The sequence below is a fragment of the Lathamus discolor genome, chromosome 2 (assembly GCF_037157495.1).
Source record: "Lathamus discolor isolate bLatDis1 chromosome 2, bLatDis1.hap1, whole genome shotgun sequence".
NCBI lineage: Eukaryota > Metazoa > Chordata > Aves > Psittaciformes > Psittacidae > Lathamus > Lathamus discolor.
This window is the reverse complement of record NC_088885.1, coordinates 60,724,342-60,738,014: the sequence shown is the minus strand read 5'-3', so window position 1 is coordinate 60,738,014 and position 13,673 is coordinate 60,724,342. Positions and strand designations below refer to the sequence as shown.

At 54.6% G+C, this 13,673-nt stretch overlaps 1 protein-coding gene across 3 annotated transcripts in view; it reads right to left on the bottom strand.

Annotated features, from left to right (window-relative positions):
- The window catches only part of AGAP3 (ArfGAP with GTPase domain, ankyrin repeat and PH domain 3), a 136,410-nt gene that overhangs the window by 49,889 nt on the left and 72,848 nt on the right, over positions 1-13,673 (bottom strand). For 2 of the 3 annotated variants that reach the window (XM_065667122.1, XM_065667121.1), the window contains exons 8-10: positions 12,765-12,920; positions 8,736-8,828; positions 92-196 (exon numbers count right to left, since the gene is read on the bottom strand). In XM_065667122.1, the coding sequence (XP_065523194.1) occupies positions 92-196; positions 8,736-8,828; positions 12,765-12,920 (354 nt within the window). Of the gene's footprint in view, positions 1-91; positions 197-8,735; positions 8,829-10,171; positions 10,279-12,764; positions 12,921-13,673 lie in introns of those variants that run through there. The other variant, XM_065667123.1, reaches the window with a different exon arrangement.

The window sequence follows — 13,673 nt, the reverse complement described above, 5'->3', positions numbered from 1 at the left end:
GGCATTTGCAGGACCTTCAGCAGCCATAGCATGAAGGAGGACACCGCTCTGGCCCACTCCACCCCTCAACCTAACCCAGATCAGTGCTTACATGCAGGCTGGGGTGGTAGGTGAGGACTCCGTTGTCACACAGCGTCACATACTTCTTCTTCCACTCCTTGTTGAGAGACTTGCCACTGCGTTTGAGGAGAATGCCCTGAAAGACAAGCGTCAACAGTCTCAGACCTTGTTAGGACCAGGCACCTCCCGCTCAGCTCCAGCACTGCCCCTTGTAGGAGACCAGTCCTTGAAAAGTCACAAAGATAAAGACACGAGAAAACATCTTCTAGGTGGGCCTTCCCAACAGCATTTTCTCTGGGACTGGTAGGAAAAGGGCTGCACCCCTTTCCCCGTCAATCCGTGCATGTCTCCACAGACAGCATCTCCCTTTCCCACAGACAAGGGTCTCCACATGCCAGTACTGATGCCCAGATCCTCTGAGGAACCCATAATGCATTCTGCTGTCCCAAATTACTCCCCCCTGGGCAACTCTTCTTGTGCTGAAGACAGTGACAACACAAGGCAAAAGCCACCTTCACAACCAACCAGCACTGCTCTGTTACCACAGTTCTCCCAGGCCTACTTCCATCACTGAAAGCACAGCAAGAGGGATGATTAGGGCAAGGACAATTTGGGACAGGCAGGGGCCAGCCAATGAAACACTCAAGATACAGATCCCACAGGGGATGCATATTCTCTTGCCTGCTTGCAATTACTTATTTGAGATACCAATAAATGCAGCTAGCGACACACATCTGGGCAGTTGAGGGGTCACTTCACCCCTCTTCCCTATCAGGATTTACGTAAGACCCATCCTATGGTCTTCAGGGAAAGCACACTGCTAAGGGTCTGAAAATGATTGTGCTCCCATGCTCTGAAGCTCCTTCTTCCCACCAGCCCAACCCAGAACGAACCCAGAACTTCCACTGATCTGAATCAACGCCCAGAGCTTGGACACCTCTAACCCCCTCCCTATCCAGTTCTGCCTTCCCAGGAAAACCGCTTCTAGCAGCAATTTACCATGCACCAGGTAGGACCAGAGGTGGAGAGGAAGAAGGCAGACGGGATGAGAAGCCAGGCGCAAGGGCTCTGGAGGAGGCACTGGGGAGGGAACATCAAGTATTCTGCTGGCACAGAGCAAAGGACAACAGAGGGGGACAAAAGTACAAATGAATACCAGAGTCTGGGAAAAAGCTGGATCTATCAACTGTCGGGCCTGGGCCCTCCGAAAGCCCTGTCTGGACAGACATCCAGACTGGCTGTTCCTAACGTGGCAAAAATCTGGGCCACAGGCCAGCACCTCCTCAAAAACCTGGACAGAAAATCTCTTGTCCTGCCAGCCGCGGCATATTTGGGGGCCCCGTCCCACTGCCTAGAGACTGAGGCTGCTGTGCCTGCATGATGGAGGAACACAACAAAAAGTTGTAGGGTTTGGCACATGCTGGGGTAACAACGCTGCCAGACATGACCATGAAATCGGCAATAAATGATGCAGAAAAGGCAGAAGTGCTCCATGACCGCTTATGTTCAGTACTTGGGAAGCAAACAGTGTGAAAAGGAAACGCCTCCTACCCGTGCAAGGGAGAGAAAATTAAAACAGAGCAGCAAAAGCTAAGCTGTGTAGGTGGCAGGAGCTGGTCCCTTGCCTTCAACAGCTCAGAGAATTAGCTGAAGAGCTCACTCAGCAGCGGTTAAAAGGTGCTGATTTTAACATGCCTCGGAACACGGCGGCAGTCGGAAAGCGAAGGCTCTGCCAAGATCTGCAAGGAGAAAAGCAATGACCCTTGTAATTACGGCCACTTAGCTGGACACTTACACCGGGCAAAACTGTGGAAAACCACCCCAAGAAGTGATCAGCAAGGAATGAGGGTACAGCAGTGAAACTAACGCCAACCAGAGCAGAAAGAGGTCATCAGAGGAGTTCGATCCTACTTTTCGTAAGATGGCAACATCTCACGACAGTGGTCACTGTGCTGACACAGCATTTTTAGTTTTCGCTCTGGATTTTAACTAAGCAGCACACACCATTAAAAACCAACTGTAGAAAATCCGTAAGGCCATTAATGTACAGAGCAAAAACTGGCTAAGCAAAATGTCTCAAACCATCATCAATGAGAACAAGTGTAATCATAAATGGCAAATCCACGTCCAACAGAAGTGCTTGTATAGAGGTCCAGCCAATCTGCACTTGATTCACAGGATTTAACCAATGCCTTCCCCAGACGAGCTCAGAGAAAGCACAGAACCAGAAAACTTGAAGGAAACACAGAAACTTCACAGCTAAGTGAATGATCAGTGACTGGTCCTTAACACAATGTGCCTTGTACAAACTGGCTCCTGAGGACAGCACGGATTTCAGTTCAGTTCATGCAAGGTCCTGCTCCAGGGACAGATCACCCATCAGGGGGGCTCTCAGGGCTGGAAAGCACCATCGCTGAGAGATTCCTGGGCTCCTGGGGTTCAGTGAAGAAGGCAACAAAACGTGGCAGCGGGCTGCCAGGCAGGACAGGGCAGTATTACCTCCAGGTGTGATGTTATAGAAAGCAGAGCTGGAAGTGTCCGGAGGTCACCTCACCACATCCTTCCCTACGGCAGCTCAGGTGCATCCACATCACTCCAACCTCTCCGTAAAAACCACCAGTGATGGAAACTGTGCTCCTCCCCACCGAGGATCAGACTCTTGACACTCCCTGCCACGGGCAGGGACACCTTTCACCAGACCAGGTTGCTCCAAGCCCCATCCAGCCTGGCCTTGAGCACTGCCAGGGATGGGGCAGCCACAGCTTCTCTGGGCACCCTGTGCCAGGGCCTCACCACCCTCACAGGGAAGAACTTCTGCCTCAGATCCCATCTCAGTCTCCCCTCTGTCAGTTTAAATCCATTCCCCCTTGTCCTGTCCCTACCTGCCCTTGTCAAAAGCCCCTCTCCAGCTTTCCTGGGGGCCCCCTGTGTGGTGACCATGCAGAGCAGTCCTGGGTCCTCTGCAGCAGCCTTTAGCATGATCTGAAGACTGTGATTACAGTTCTGAGTACTCTTCTCTCCTCCGGACTCACAGTCCCAAACCTGTCACTGCCATGCTGCAGAACGTGCTCCTGAGAGCATTAACCTGCTCACCCTGGAGCCTCCAACTCTCCTGCAGCTTGAAGGGCAGTGACCTGACCAGCACACACAGCCCATTCGGGGCCTGACCATGCCAGAAGCACAACTGCTTCTCAGATCTTGCAAGCCATCCTCTCACATGCAGTGAGTGGTACCTGTGCTTCCTCAGCACCAGGCTGGCTCTGCTCTGGTTCTGACCATCACAAAATCAGCTGCTCTATCACCGTGGCTGGGCCATGCATTTCCCACACAGTGTATGAAAGTGATTCTTCCTCCTCACATGTAAAGACAGTTTAACATTACACTAGACAAACGGCGGATGCTCTGTAGCTGAGAACATTTGCTTGGTATCTTTCGAACAAATCTGCTCCAGGCCAGGCTGAAGTTACAAATGTGGCTCAAAGTCACTGGGTAAGATTCTTTGGCTTCTGGGCATAATGATCCCTTGTGGCCCTAAACCTGGCTCAGTTCTGCAGTCCGACCTGCCAATACCTACTGCAAAACAGCTCTGGCTGCCTCTCCTCTCCTCAATGGGCCTTCGACTTGATGCACCTTGGTGCTGCAAAATACCTACTTCAACATTTTCAGGCTGCTGCGTCTTCTATCAAGCCCTAAAAATGTGTTGCCTGTAGAGAAGAGTTCAGCTGCAGTTAGCTCAGCTACAAATGTAGAACTTTGCAAATTGAAACACAAGCAAAACCAGAGCTGGAAACAGAGAATCGAGCACTGGCAGCCCACTTTTTCCAGCCAGAAGGCATGAGAGTCCTGAACTGGGAGCAACTACACAGTCTACGTAAACATCTAATAAAATGGGGGGCTGGGTTTGAAGGGAAGGGGAGGAAAGGGGCCCTTAAGGCCAACCATTTGCAAGAAACAGCTGAATTGAGGGATACAGCTCAGTTAAACCTGTTTGCTGCTGTACTGGAGATTAAGAGGCAGGGGACAGAAGCCGAGAGGATTCCAAATTTTAATGGTGCTACTGTGCTGACTGCCTCAAGGTTACAACTCTGCAGCCCAACTTCTTTTTTGATGGCAGGATGCAGAGCTTTGGCCCAGCAGCACCCAGGGAACTCTGGTTTTGCCGGAGGGAGGAAGGCCCCTGCAGCAGCCCAGAGAGAAGTGAGAAGAGGCAAGGAGGACAAGGCCATGTGAAATGCTGGAGGGAGCTGAACTCATCCCCTCCACGCAGGTCCAGGGCATGCTCCTGCACCCCAGCGTCCTCCAGGCTGGGCTCCTCAGGGTGCCGAGGCCCCGCTCACACCATCACACCTCTAGCTCCTTCTGCTTCTCATAGAAAGATTCACAAGAAATAACTCACGTTTCTGTAAGTTTCTTCCCAAGTCAAGCACGAAGGAAAGAAGCTGCCAGAGATGAAAGGGGAGAGAGCCCAATCCTCTTCCTCTCCCCTCTTTTCCTTTCTTTCCCTGCATTTTGTCGGCCGGCGCGAGTGTCTGTGTTGTGTTTGGATTGTGGTGGTGCACAGTAAAAGCAGCAGCAGCAATATGCAGCGTAATGAAGCAGGGAGCAGCGATGGCCCCCAAAGGACTCGTTTACTCCACAAATCTCCCTTCCACTCACTTTTTGCTAAGAATTTTAACAACAAACTTAATTGTAAAGTCGCGTATTGATTGGAAAATGCAAATGGCAATTTAAATGTAATCTAAGCTCCCAGCATGATCCTAGCTCCCAAGGAGGAGGAGTCACCCGCCTTGGGTCCTGCTGGAGTGCATGGCCCAAACTGAGCTGGGCCAGGGACCTGGGGACCCCCGGGCTGCCTGTGCATTCAGCACAGCCTTCCCAGAAAGAATCTGGTACAAGCACAATTAGGACTCCATTCCTAGTAACGAACAGCTGGGGAAGCTTAGTCTCCCGGCCTAATTAACCCACTTCTCAGAGACGAGCGTCCAGAAGAAGCTCTTCCAACCTTGCAAGACCATCTGAACCTACATAGCACCAAAAGGGCACCACAGCAAGGGGATCCCAAGTCCACAGTGTGGAGCAGGCCCAGCAGAGGCACTGACTGCCCCCACAGCCTGGAGGGAGAGGAAGTGCTGTTCGAGGTGAAGAGGGGCACTGGCATCCATGGTCTCACCTGTCCCACTGGGGATTTCCATCTTTCCTAGGTGTGCTTGGTATGTAAGGGACACAGAGAGGTCACCCAGAGACGCTGTTCTCAGGTGTCCTGGAGAAGGCTGTGACAACCGACAGCCAGCCACCACATCTCCGGGGCAGCGTATGGCCCTGCTCCTCCCAATGTCTCTCCTCTCTGCACCACCTAACCCAGCCTCCTGCTTCATGGTCTGCCTTCCCAACCACCAAGCACCAGACAAGGCTGCCAGCAGCCTCTAGTGCTACTTCTCTCCCTGTAGAATCCAGGAAGAGATCCTGTACCCATCACAGTGATCACAGCCACAGGTATCACGGAAGGAGTCTGCAGGGCAATCACCCCTACTGCTGCCCTGCATCACCCACTGATTTCAGCTACCTCAGGCAATTTAAGCATGCACCAGGCTTGTTTTTCCAAGCAGAGGAATCAAACTGCTCCCAAAGTTACCAATCAGTGGCTGCAACACCCCCAACACAGCAGTGCACATACTGAGGGAAGCGAAGCAGTCTGAACCTGCCCAAGCATCCAGGCAAAAGATCCTGCATGTTTGCCACTCTACAGCCTCTAAATCACTGGCTTCTCTGCTGGTTTATGGCTGGGCAGGACCACCAGATCATGTGAGAGTAAAACAAGCTAAAGGCCCTGCTCTTTCACTGCCCCTCAAGAGAGACGGCAAGCAATGAGATCTCCACGATCTTCCAGAAAGGGCAGGTCTGTATCAGAAAGCAGAGCAATCACTGCCACTCCTGAATCTTTAGGATATGGAGCTACAGCTGCTGAAGAGTTTTTGCTCCTTTGCCACTGGAGCCACCAAATCATTGCTCCTTTTGGAGGAACAACTCGGTGAAGGGCTGCAGCAAGGACAGCGCAGAACTTCAGCACTCTGGTGATACTTTGGATCTACTACACTGCATGTTTACACATACAACCTATAACCTGCAAGTGTTCAAGGCCAGGCTGGACAGAGCTTTGAGCAACCTGGTCTAGTGGAAAGTGTCCCTGCCCTTGGCAGGGGATTTGAACTGGATGAGCTTTAAGGTCCTTTCTATTCCCAAACCATTCTGCGATTCTATGATTCTATGTGGATACTGGCCTGCTTTCTCCTTCAGGATCAAAGCTCTGTGCCTTCCTAAGATGCTGTAGCACAACTGTGTAATTCAAGCAGTGGGAGGGCAGCAATTTCAGAGTGCCACAGTATCTCAAGAGACAGGTCACAGCAGTGCTCTGTGGCCCAAGCATTGCCACAGGGCCAGCAAATCCAGTACGGTGTAAGACAGCCAGAGCCTAGGGATGGAGAGCCATTTGCCTAGACTGATGTCTACCTTTCTGACCAGACACTGCTTCCCAGTGTCAGTACATGTTCCGGTAAAAAGATTGCCAGGATCTCCTCTGTGGAATCACCAATCACCTTCTGCAGCTTTGGCTATAGGAGGTGCCAGTCCTGAGCCTGGGCATGGACGCAGGTCTCACAAGGTAACGTTTTGCACTGGGCTCTCCTGGAGAGCTGCTGCTGGGCAAGCTGATCACTTCACTTAAGTCCTGAACCAGGCAAGCAGCTTCACACCTACTTCCTCTTGCAAAGCACAGGAATGATGCCCAAGCCTTGTTTCACAGACCTAGACCTTTGTCTGTCTCCGTTCTCTACCTGTTGACCTCAGTAACAGCACTGTCCCACCTACAGCAACAAATAACTTAAGAATTACACTAAACCACTGTGATCTCCAACAGACTGGACAAGGCCAGGCCCAGTTAGCAACAAAGAGTGACATAGGAGCAGTTAAAGAAAGCATCTTGCCCTGCTGAGTGAAGGGAAATAGTGAAAAAGCAACCCAAAGGTCCAGAAACGAAAGGCCATGGAAATGCTTCCATAACCAGACTTCCTGGAGCCAGTAGCACAGCTTTGGGGAACCAAGTCAGGTCTAGCTCAATGCTCCAGTCACTCTGCCTTCAGCCTCCCTTCATCACCACACAACAGCTGCCCACTGTTTCCCCCAGCTGCCATGCTGGGCTGACACAAAACCAGAGCACAGCAGCACTGCCACCACAAACCATGTCCCCACCACACTGACTGGCAGCCAAAAGGCAGCACACGTAGCATGGAGGCAGGGCCTGGGCTGCTCAGCTTGCAGCCCTCTGGTCAGTGTTGGGTGATGCTACCATAGGCATGGCCATCATTTCCAGCACATGGCCCCTACCAAGGGTATGCAGAGGCAGCCAGATCTGCATGGAAATAACAGGAGCAGTGTGGACAGACAGGCAAGCACCTTAGCAGCATAAAAGGTGGAAGAAACAGTAACAGGAGCTTTGATCCCTGCTCCAACCAGATTAAAACAAGGACCTGTGCCACAGGGAGAAAAAGGGCATGACCTGGCATGCAGCTGATAAGCCCCTTCCTGTTGCAGCTGTGCAAACCTTTGGCATGCTGGAAGCAGAGCCCCCATGTGCGAGACCCCACAGACCCTGCCCAGCACTGCTCCCCTCTGGCCCCCACGCTGACCTCTAGCATGCTGCCGTCCCAGACACAGCCCGGCGCTGCTCCACTGCACTCCCCTGCCAGGGGCACTGACAACAGCCCTCTGCAAACCTTCCAATGTATTACTACATGGACTGGAAAGGGCACAACGCTTTGGGAGCTGCAGCAGCAAGCAGGGTCTCCCTCTTTTGATCCACCACCCCATTCCCCTGTCAGCCTGGTCCCACCTAGATGTAACCAGCCTCACATGCCCAGGTCTGGCAGTGTGTAGGCAGATGCTGCATACCAGAAGCACAGCCACGTGCTGCAAGGCAGTGCATGGGTGAGCCTTGCCAGTAGTGCATGGAAATGCTGGTGGAAACACCATCACACCATCAAGCCAATCCATACCACTTTGTTTGCTCAGACATTACCCATCACTGCTTTCCAGCTGATGGACACAGGGGTAGGCAACACTCAGGGTCAATTCCAGGTAGCTCAAGCTTCCCTGGAAGCCAGGAGGCAGGAGTCTAATGCCCTGCTGAGAGGACAAGTGACTGCCTCCCTCTGATTCACAACACTCACGGCATGGGCTTTTTGCCGTTGCCCACGATGAGGAGAGGAGAGCCTTCCTGTCCTGCCGGAGGGCAGCTGGGCTGGTGCGGAGCAGAGCAGAAGCAAAGAGGAGAAGAGAGAGGAGAGGAAGAGCGCAGTGCTGCAGCGGGGAATGCGCTGGGGCGCAGATGCGGGGTGCGGATGCCCTCTGCTGGAACCGCTCCGCCAGCCATCAGAGCGGCCCTTGTTCCACACCCAGCACCGGCACACAGAGCAGGGTCCACGCCAGCAACCCCACACACCGCGCTTCTGGGCTCCAGGCGGGTGTGCAGCCCCCAGGGCACCCGGAGAGTTGGGCCAAGGGGCACCAAGCTCCTCTGTGCTCTCCCACACGGAACGAAGGCACCCCAGTGTACCACAAAGCCTCGCAGCACTTCCCCAGGGAGCCGGCTTGACATGGGGGTGAAGGGAGGAGGATCGAACCTGCTTCATAGGAATGGCCCGCCCGCTGCCGATACTGTCCGCTTTGCACTCCGGCACCTTCTTCTCCCGCTCCGGGTCCGCGCCCTTTCGAGACTGGAAGAGAAGAGACACAGGTCCATTAGAGCTGGGGGCACGGGAGATGGAAACACATGGCCCCACCATCCCCAGCAGGCTACCAGACCAGACTAGACCAGACCGCTCTCCCCCAGGCCAGGTCTCCCAGCGCATGGAGCAGCCAGCATCTCACCCGTCCCCTCTAGGGACACTCCAGCCCCAGCCTCCCCCCAGCCTGTCCCCTGGCAAGCTGCCTTCTCCCCCCACAACTGCAAGCAGAGCTGTCCTCCTAGCAGAACGGGGCTACCTCTGACCCTCCCTCCCGCAGGGGCACACAGGACATGGCGACAGACAGAAATGGCATGGGATGCAGGTGGAGCATGGATGGAAGGAAGCAGGAGAGGCTAAAGGCAGTGAAGGAACTCACACCTCTACTAATCCAACAGATTTATTCTGTTAACACACTTGCACCATACAAAGTAGCACAGGTCACCGGGCAGAGAGAGATACCAGCCCCTTACAAAAGAGCATGGACAATAAATATCTATCACACGTCTAGAGAATTGAGAGCAAAACCCGCCAGCCCCCGAGGGCGGCTGCGGTGCGAGCAAACTCCAATAAATACAATATGAAATATACAGTCTGTTGAGCAGAACTCATTCAAAGTGCTTAGGACAGAGGAAAATATCAAGTCATACACGGCATGGAGCACAATCAATACATTCAGAATCACAACAATGGCAGAAGGGCAGCGGCAGCGTCTCTCTGGAGCGTCCTACACACCCCCTCAGTCCGGGAGCGCCCCATGTGCTTTGGATCAGAAAGGGACACGAGCCCCACGCGCCTGGGACACCGATTCACTTGCTTTTGGGCCCAGAACAAAACAAAGAGATTGAAAGAGAAGAAAACTAAAGAGACATAGATGGCTGCTCTGCTGCGAGGAGGAAGAGGAGGAGGAGCAGGAGTCCATGCAGGCTGCAGGAGGTGCAGTAGGGAGGAAGGAGCTGAGTGCTAGCGGCAGGCGCTAACAGCAGCTCCCGCAGGCAGCAGCAAAGCGTCTTTTGGCCCATCCAGCTCCACTCGCTGCTGTCGCCCGGTCCCGGCGGGTCTGCAGGTCTTCCCATCCCATGAGGGTCGTTCGCCTGGCATCCCCGAGCATGGAAAGTGCCTAGACAGCATCCAGCAGGCCCAGAAATGTCCCAGCTTAAAGTGCAGGCGCAGGCCGTCTCAGCGCTTCCTAGACTTTACATTGGGGGGATTTAAAAGGCTCCTGCGTGTCTCCGAGGGGGGGACCCATGCTGGCTGGAGGGCGGGCGAGCCTCTAATCTTAGATCAATCCCAGTGCCCATCCCTTATCCGGCCCTGGAGAGGCAATGAAAAGTGAGAGAATTTGTACAGAGGTGCCGTGTGTAACCACCTGGATCTTCTAATTTGGAAGGAGTTGGAAAGGCCTTTTTGTTGATGAAAAGTTGGAAACAGTGGCACATATCTGCAAATATCGAAAGAATAAAGAGTTTGGCAAGTTATACTCAGAACACGGACACGAGTCTGTCAGCGATGGGCGCCAGCGGACGCACAGACAGGCCACGGAGTGGGCACTGGCACAGCAGCAGTCGGGGTTTGGACTCCGGCTACCGGGGACCGGGCAGGCGCCTCTGGGCAGGGTCTGTCTCCACCAGGCAGTCCCTGGCATGCAGACCCTCATGGGCGCTGGGGGTGCGACCCAGTGTGGGGAGCAGAGGGGAGCAGGAGGGGAGCGAGAGCAGGAGAGGAGGAGGAGGAAAGGAAAAGGAGGAGAAGGACTGGACCAAAGGAACCAGGCACAGCTCAGGACTGGGGCTGCAGCTGCTCCCGGAGCTGAGCAGAGCTGGACCACAGAGAGGCCTGTGCCCACTGGGGACCCCACAAGGACAGGGGGCTGCTGGCTACACCTATGCTGCCTGCCTGGGAAAAGCTAGCGGCAAAAAAAATCAGCCTTCCTTTCCTTCCCATCCCTACCCATCCTGGCCCTGTCCCACTGCAGGAGGAGGTGTCAGGAGCTGCTGCTGCTGCCACGACCAAATGGGGTGAAGACTTCAATGTGAGCCATGTATGTGCACCAGCACAAGAGCAAGCAAGTGAGCGTGAGCCCCAGCACCACGGCGAGTGAGCGTGAGCCCAGATGAGCACAGGTGAGCCCCACAGCGAGAGTGAGCAAGCTTGAGCCCAGAATGAGCGAGCAAGTGAGAGCCCTAGACGGATGATGACATCCACAGCGAGTAAGCGTGAGCCCCACAGCAAGCCGCCCTCGCCTCCCCCCATGAACGTGGGCCCACACCAAGTGAGCTGAGCATGGGGCTCCAGGAGGAGTGAGACAGCGTGAACATGAGCTGACGGCGAGTCCAGAACCCGTTGGCGCGCAGGCGAGCAGAAGGATGGGTGGCAGTGCATGAGCGCTCGCGTGCACTGGTGCACAGCAGCAAGCATGAGCGAGAGAAACGGCGGGGAGGGAGAAGCATCCATCAGCACTGAAGTGCAACAGAGTAAGCATGACCATTGACAACAGGAGACCTACAGGGCATCTTTCACACAGAGGGGAGGGCTCATACGGTAACAACCATGCGTCAGGAGCAGCGGATCTGCTGCCAAGGGCGGTGTGTGCTGCGAGGAGGAGGTTGGTGGGGGGCAGCCTACCTGCCAGGCAGCAGAGGGAGCGGGGGCAAGCACGTACGGGCTGGGAACACGTGCATACAGGAGCTGGGAGGTGTATGAGATGCCAGCGGTGGGGAGTGCACGAAGCATTCAGGACATCAGAACAAATGCTTCTAGGATGTCAGAAGCTGGAGATGGGTACACTCCCAGCACCAGGAGTCAGAGGAATCTGGGATGCCAATAGCGCAGTGAGAGTGATGGGGCATGGGACGTTGTGGATTTACGTGGTCTCGGTCCAGGGCAACGGCAGCTGTTCACACAGGGTAACATGGTGCAACACGTACAAGGACTTTGTGGTGGCCAGTTCCACAGACAGCAGACACAAGTGTACTGAGCAATGGTGGCTGGAAAGCACATTTAGATGGGGAGGAGGACAGGCCTGAGTCCAGCACATTTACAGGGGCACCAGGGGGAGAGGAACACATTTACATGGGGAACAGAGGCTATCTATGCTAGACATAGGAACTTGGAAGTATGTGTGTGGTAAGAGCAAGGGGAAACTCACGGGCTGTGCTAACAGTGAGGCTAAGTGTGTGGGCAGGACTGTGTGCACGGGTGTGTGCATGGTGGGAGAGTGTGCTGAGAGGCAGGCAGGCTGCAACTCAACCAGCAGAGAGAATAGCTGCAGACATTCCCTGCACCACCTGGGGCCTAAGGCTTTGCTGGCTCCCTAATGCCCCCCTCCATCCATGCCCCACAGCAGTTCCCAGGTGCGCTGCTCAAGTCACACAGATGCCCAGTTTGGGTACTGGAGAGAGGGAAGTCCAGTGCCTAGCACTGAGCTCTGCACAGCACCACCTCGCACAGCACATCTGGCACCAAACAGGAGGCCCAGGAGCCAGAGGCTTTGTGCCACGTTCAGGGGCACGGCAGAGGTTACTGGCGCTGTGCACGCACAAAGTGCAGCTCTCCCCAGCAAAGATCAGAGAGCTCTGCTCAGACCCATGCACACTATAACCACACACACTCCTACGTGTGCAAGGAGCAGCTTGCTCTCAGGTGCTCCCCCATGCACACACACACGCACTCACCAGAAGCAGCTCTCAACACCATGGTCCCTACACACTCAGAAGACTCCCTCTCCTGTGGGGAGAACTCCCCATGCACCCACTCTGCAGCCCCTGCCACCCACCCCTCCCTGGACAGCACAGCAAGGTTCACCTAGAGACTACTGCACGGAAGCCTGCGGGGCAAGACTGCTGTGGATCTGCTCCCTTCCCCTCCTCTCTTTGCCTGACCCTCAGAAAACTCATCCCAAAGTTCCTGCGGCCCCAGCGCGCTTACCGTGAATATGTTGGAGCGCCGCTTGGATTGCTTGCGGATGGGGGTGGGTGTGTTGGAGGCAGCAACGGTCTCAATCCGCAGCTCCCGCTGGCTGATGCTAGGTGTGGAGGGCACAGAGGAGGAGTAGTCACTGAAGGCTCCTCCACCATTGGTAGCCTAGGGCAGAATGGGACAGTCAGAGACAAGCAGATGCCTGCGGGTATGACTGCAGAAACACCTTCCACCTACACAGCCTGGTGTACAAGGGCAAGGAAGTGCAGCACAGGACTGGAATAGGGGAGACACCCCACGCCACGCACTGCTCCTGCCCAACAGGGGATCTTGGGAAGGCAGTTTCCCTTCTTTCTGCTCCAGTTTTATCACTGATAAAACGATAAAGTTCCAAAATCAACAGTGAAGAGCAGCAAATAAGAACTTAAAGAGAGAAAAGAGCCATCCAAGAAGCAGCCCAACTTCTTCCTTTCTAAGGCAGAGCAGGGGAGTTGTGACTGAGGGCAGCTAGATATGCCGCAGGAAACTCCTGCTCTGGAAGGACTCGGAGACTGACCTCCTTCTGAGCCCCATTCAGGAAGCTACAGTGCCCCTACTTGCCACGGGTACCCCAGGCTCTGGAGCAGCTCCACAACAGCCTGCCTGCAGCACCGTGCTTCCCGAAGCCAGAGCAAAACACCCTTCCACAGCAGAGATGAAGCCCACGGGAAGGCACGCTACCCTGACAAAATGCCTATGAAGACCTCCATGGCCAGGTGGGTCTGGAACACCTTACCACACCAAGCTGGAGACAGGGCAGCACCAAGCAGCAAATCCTCTGCAGTCCACCGAGCTCTACTGCCCGCTCAACAGGAAAGGGAGCCTTGTACCAGAAGGGACTCACTGCATTGAGCTCCGACATGCCACCAGCCAAGCAGC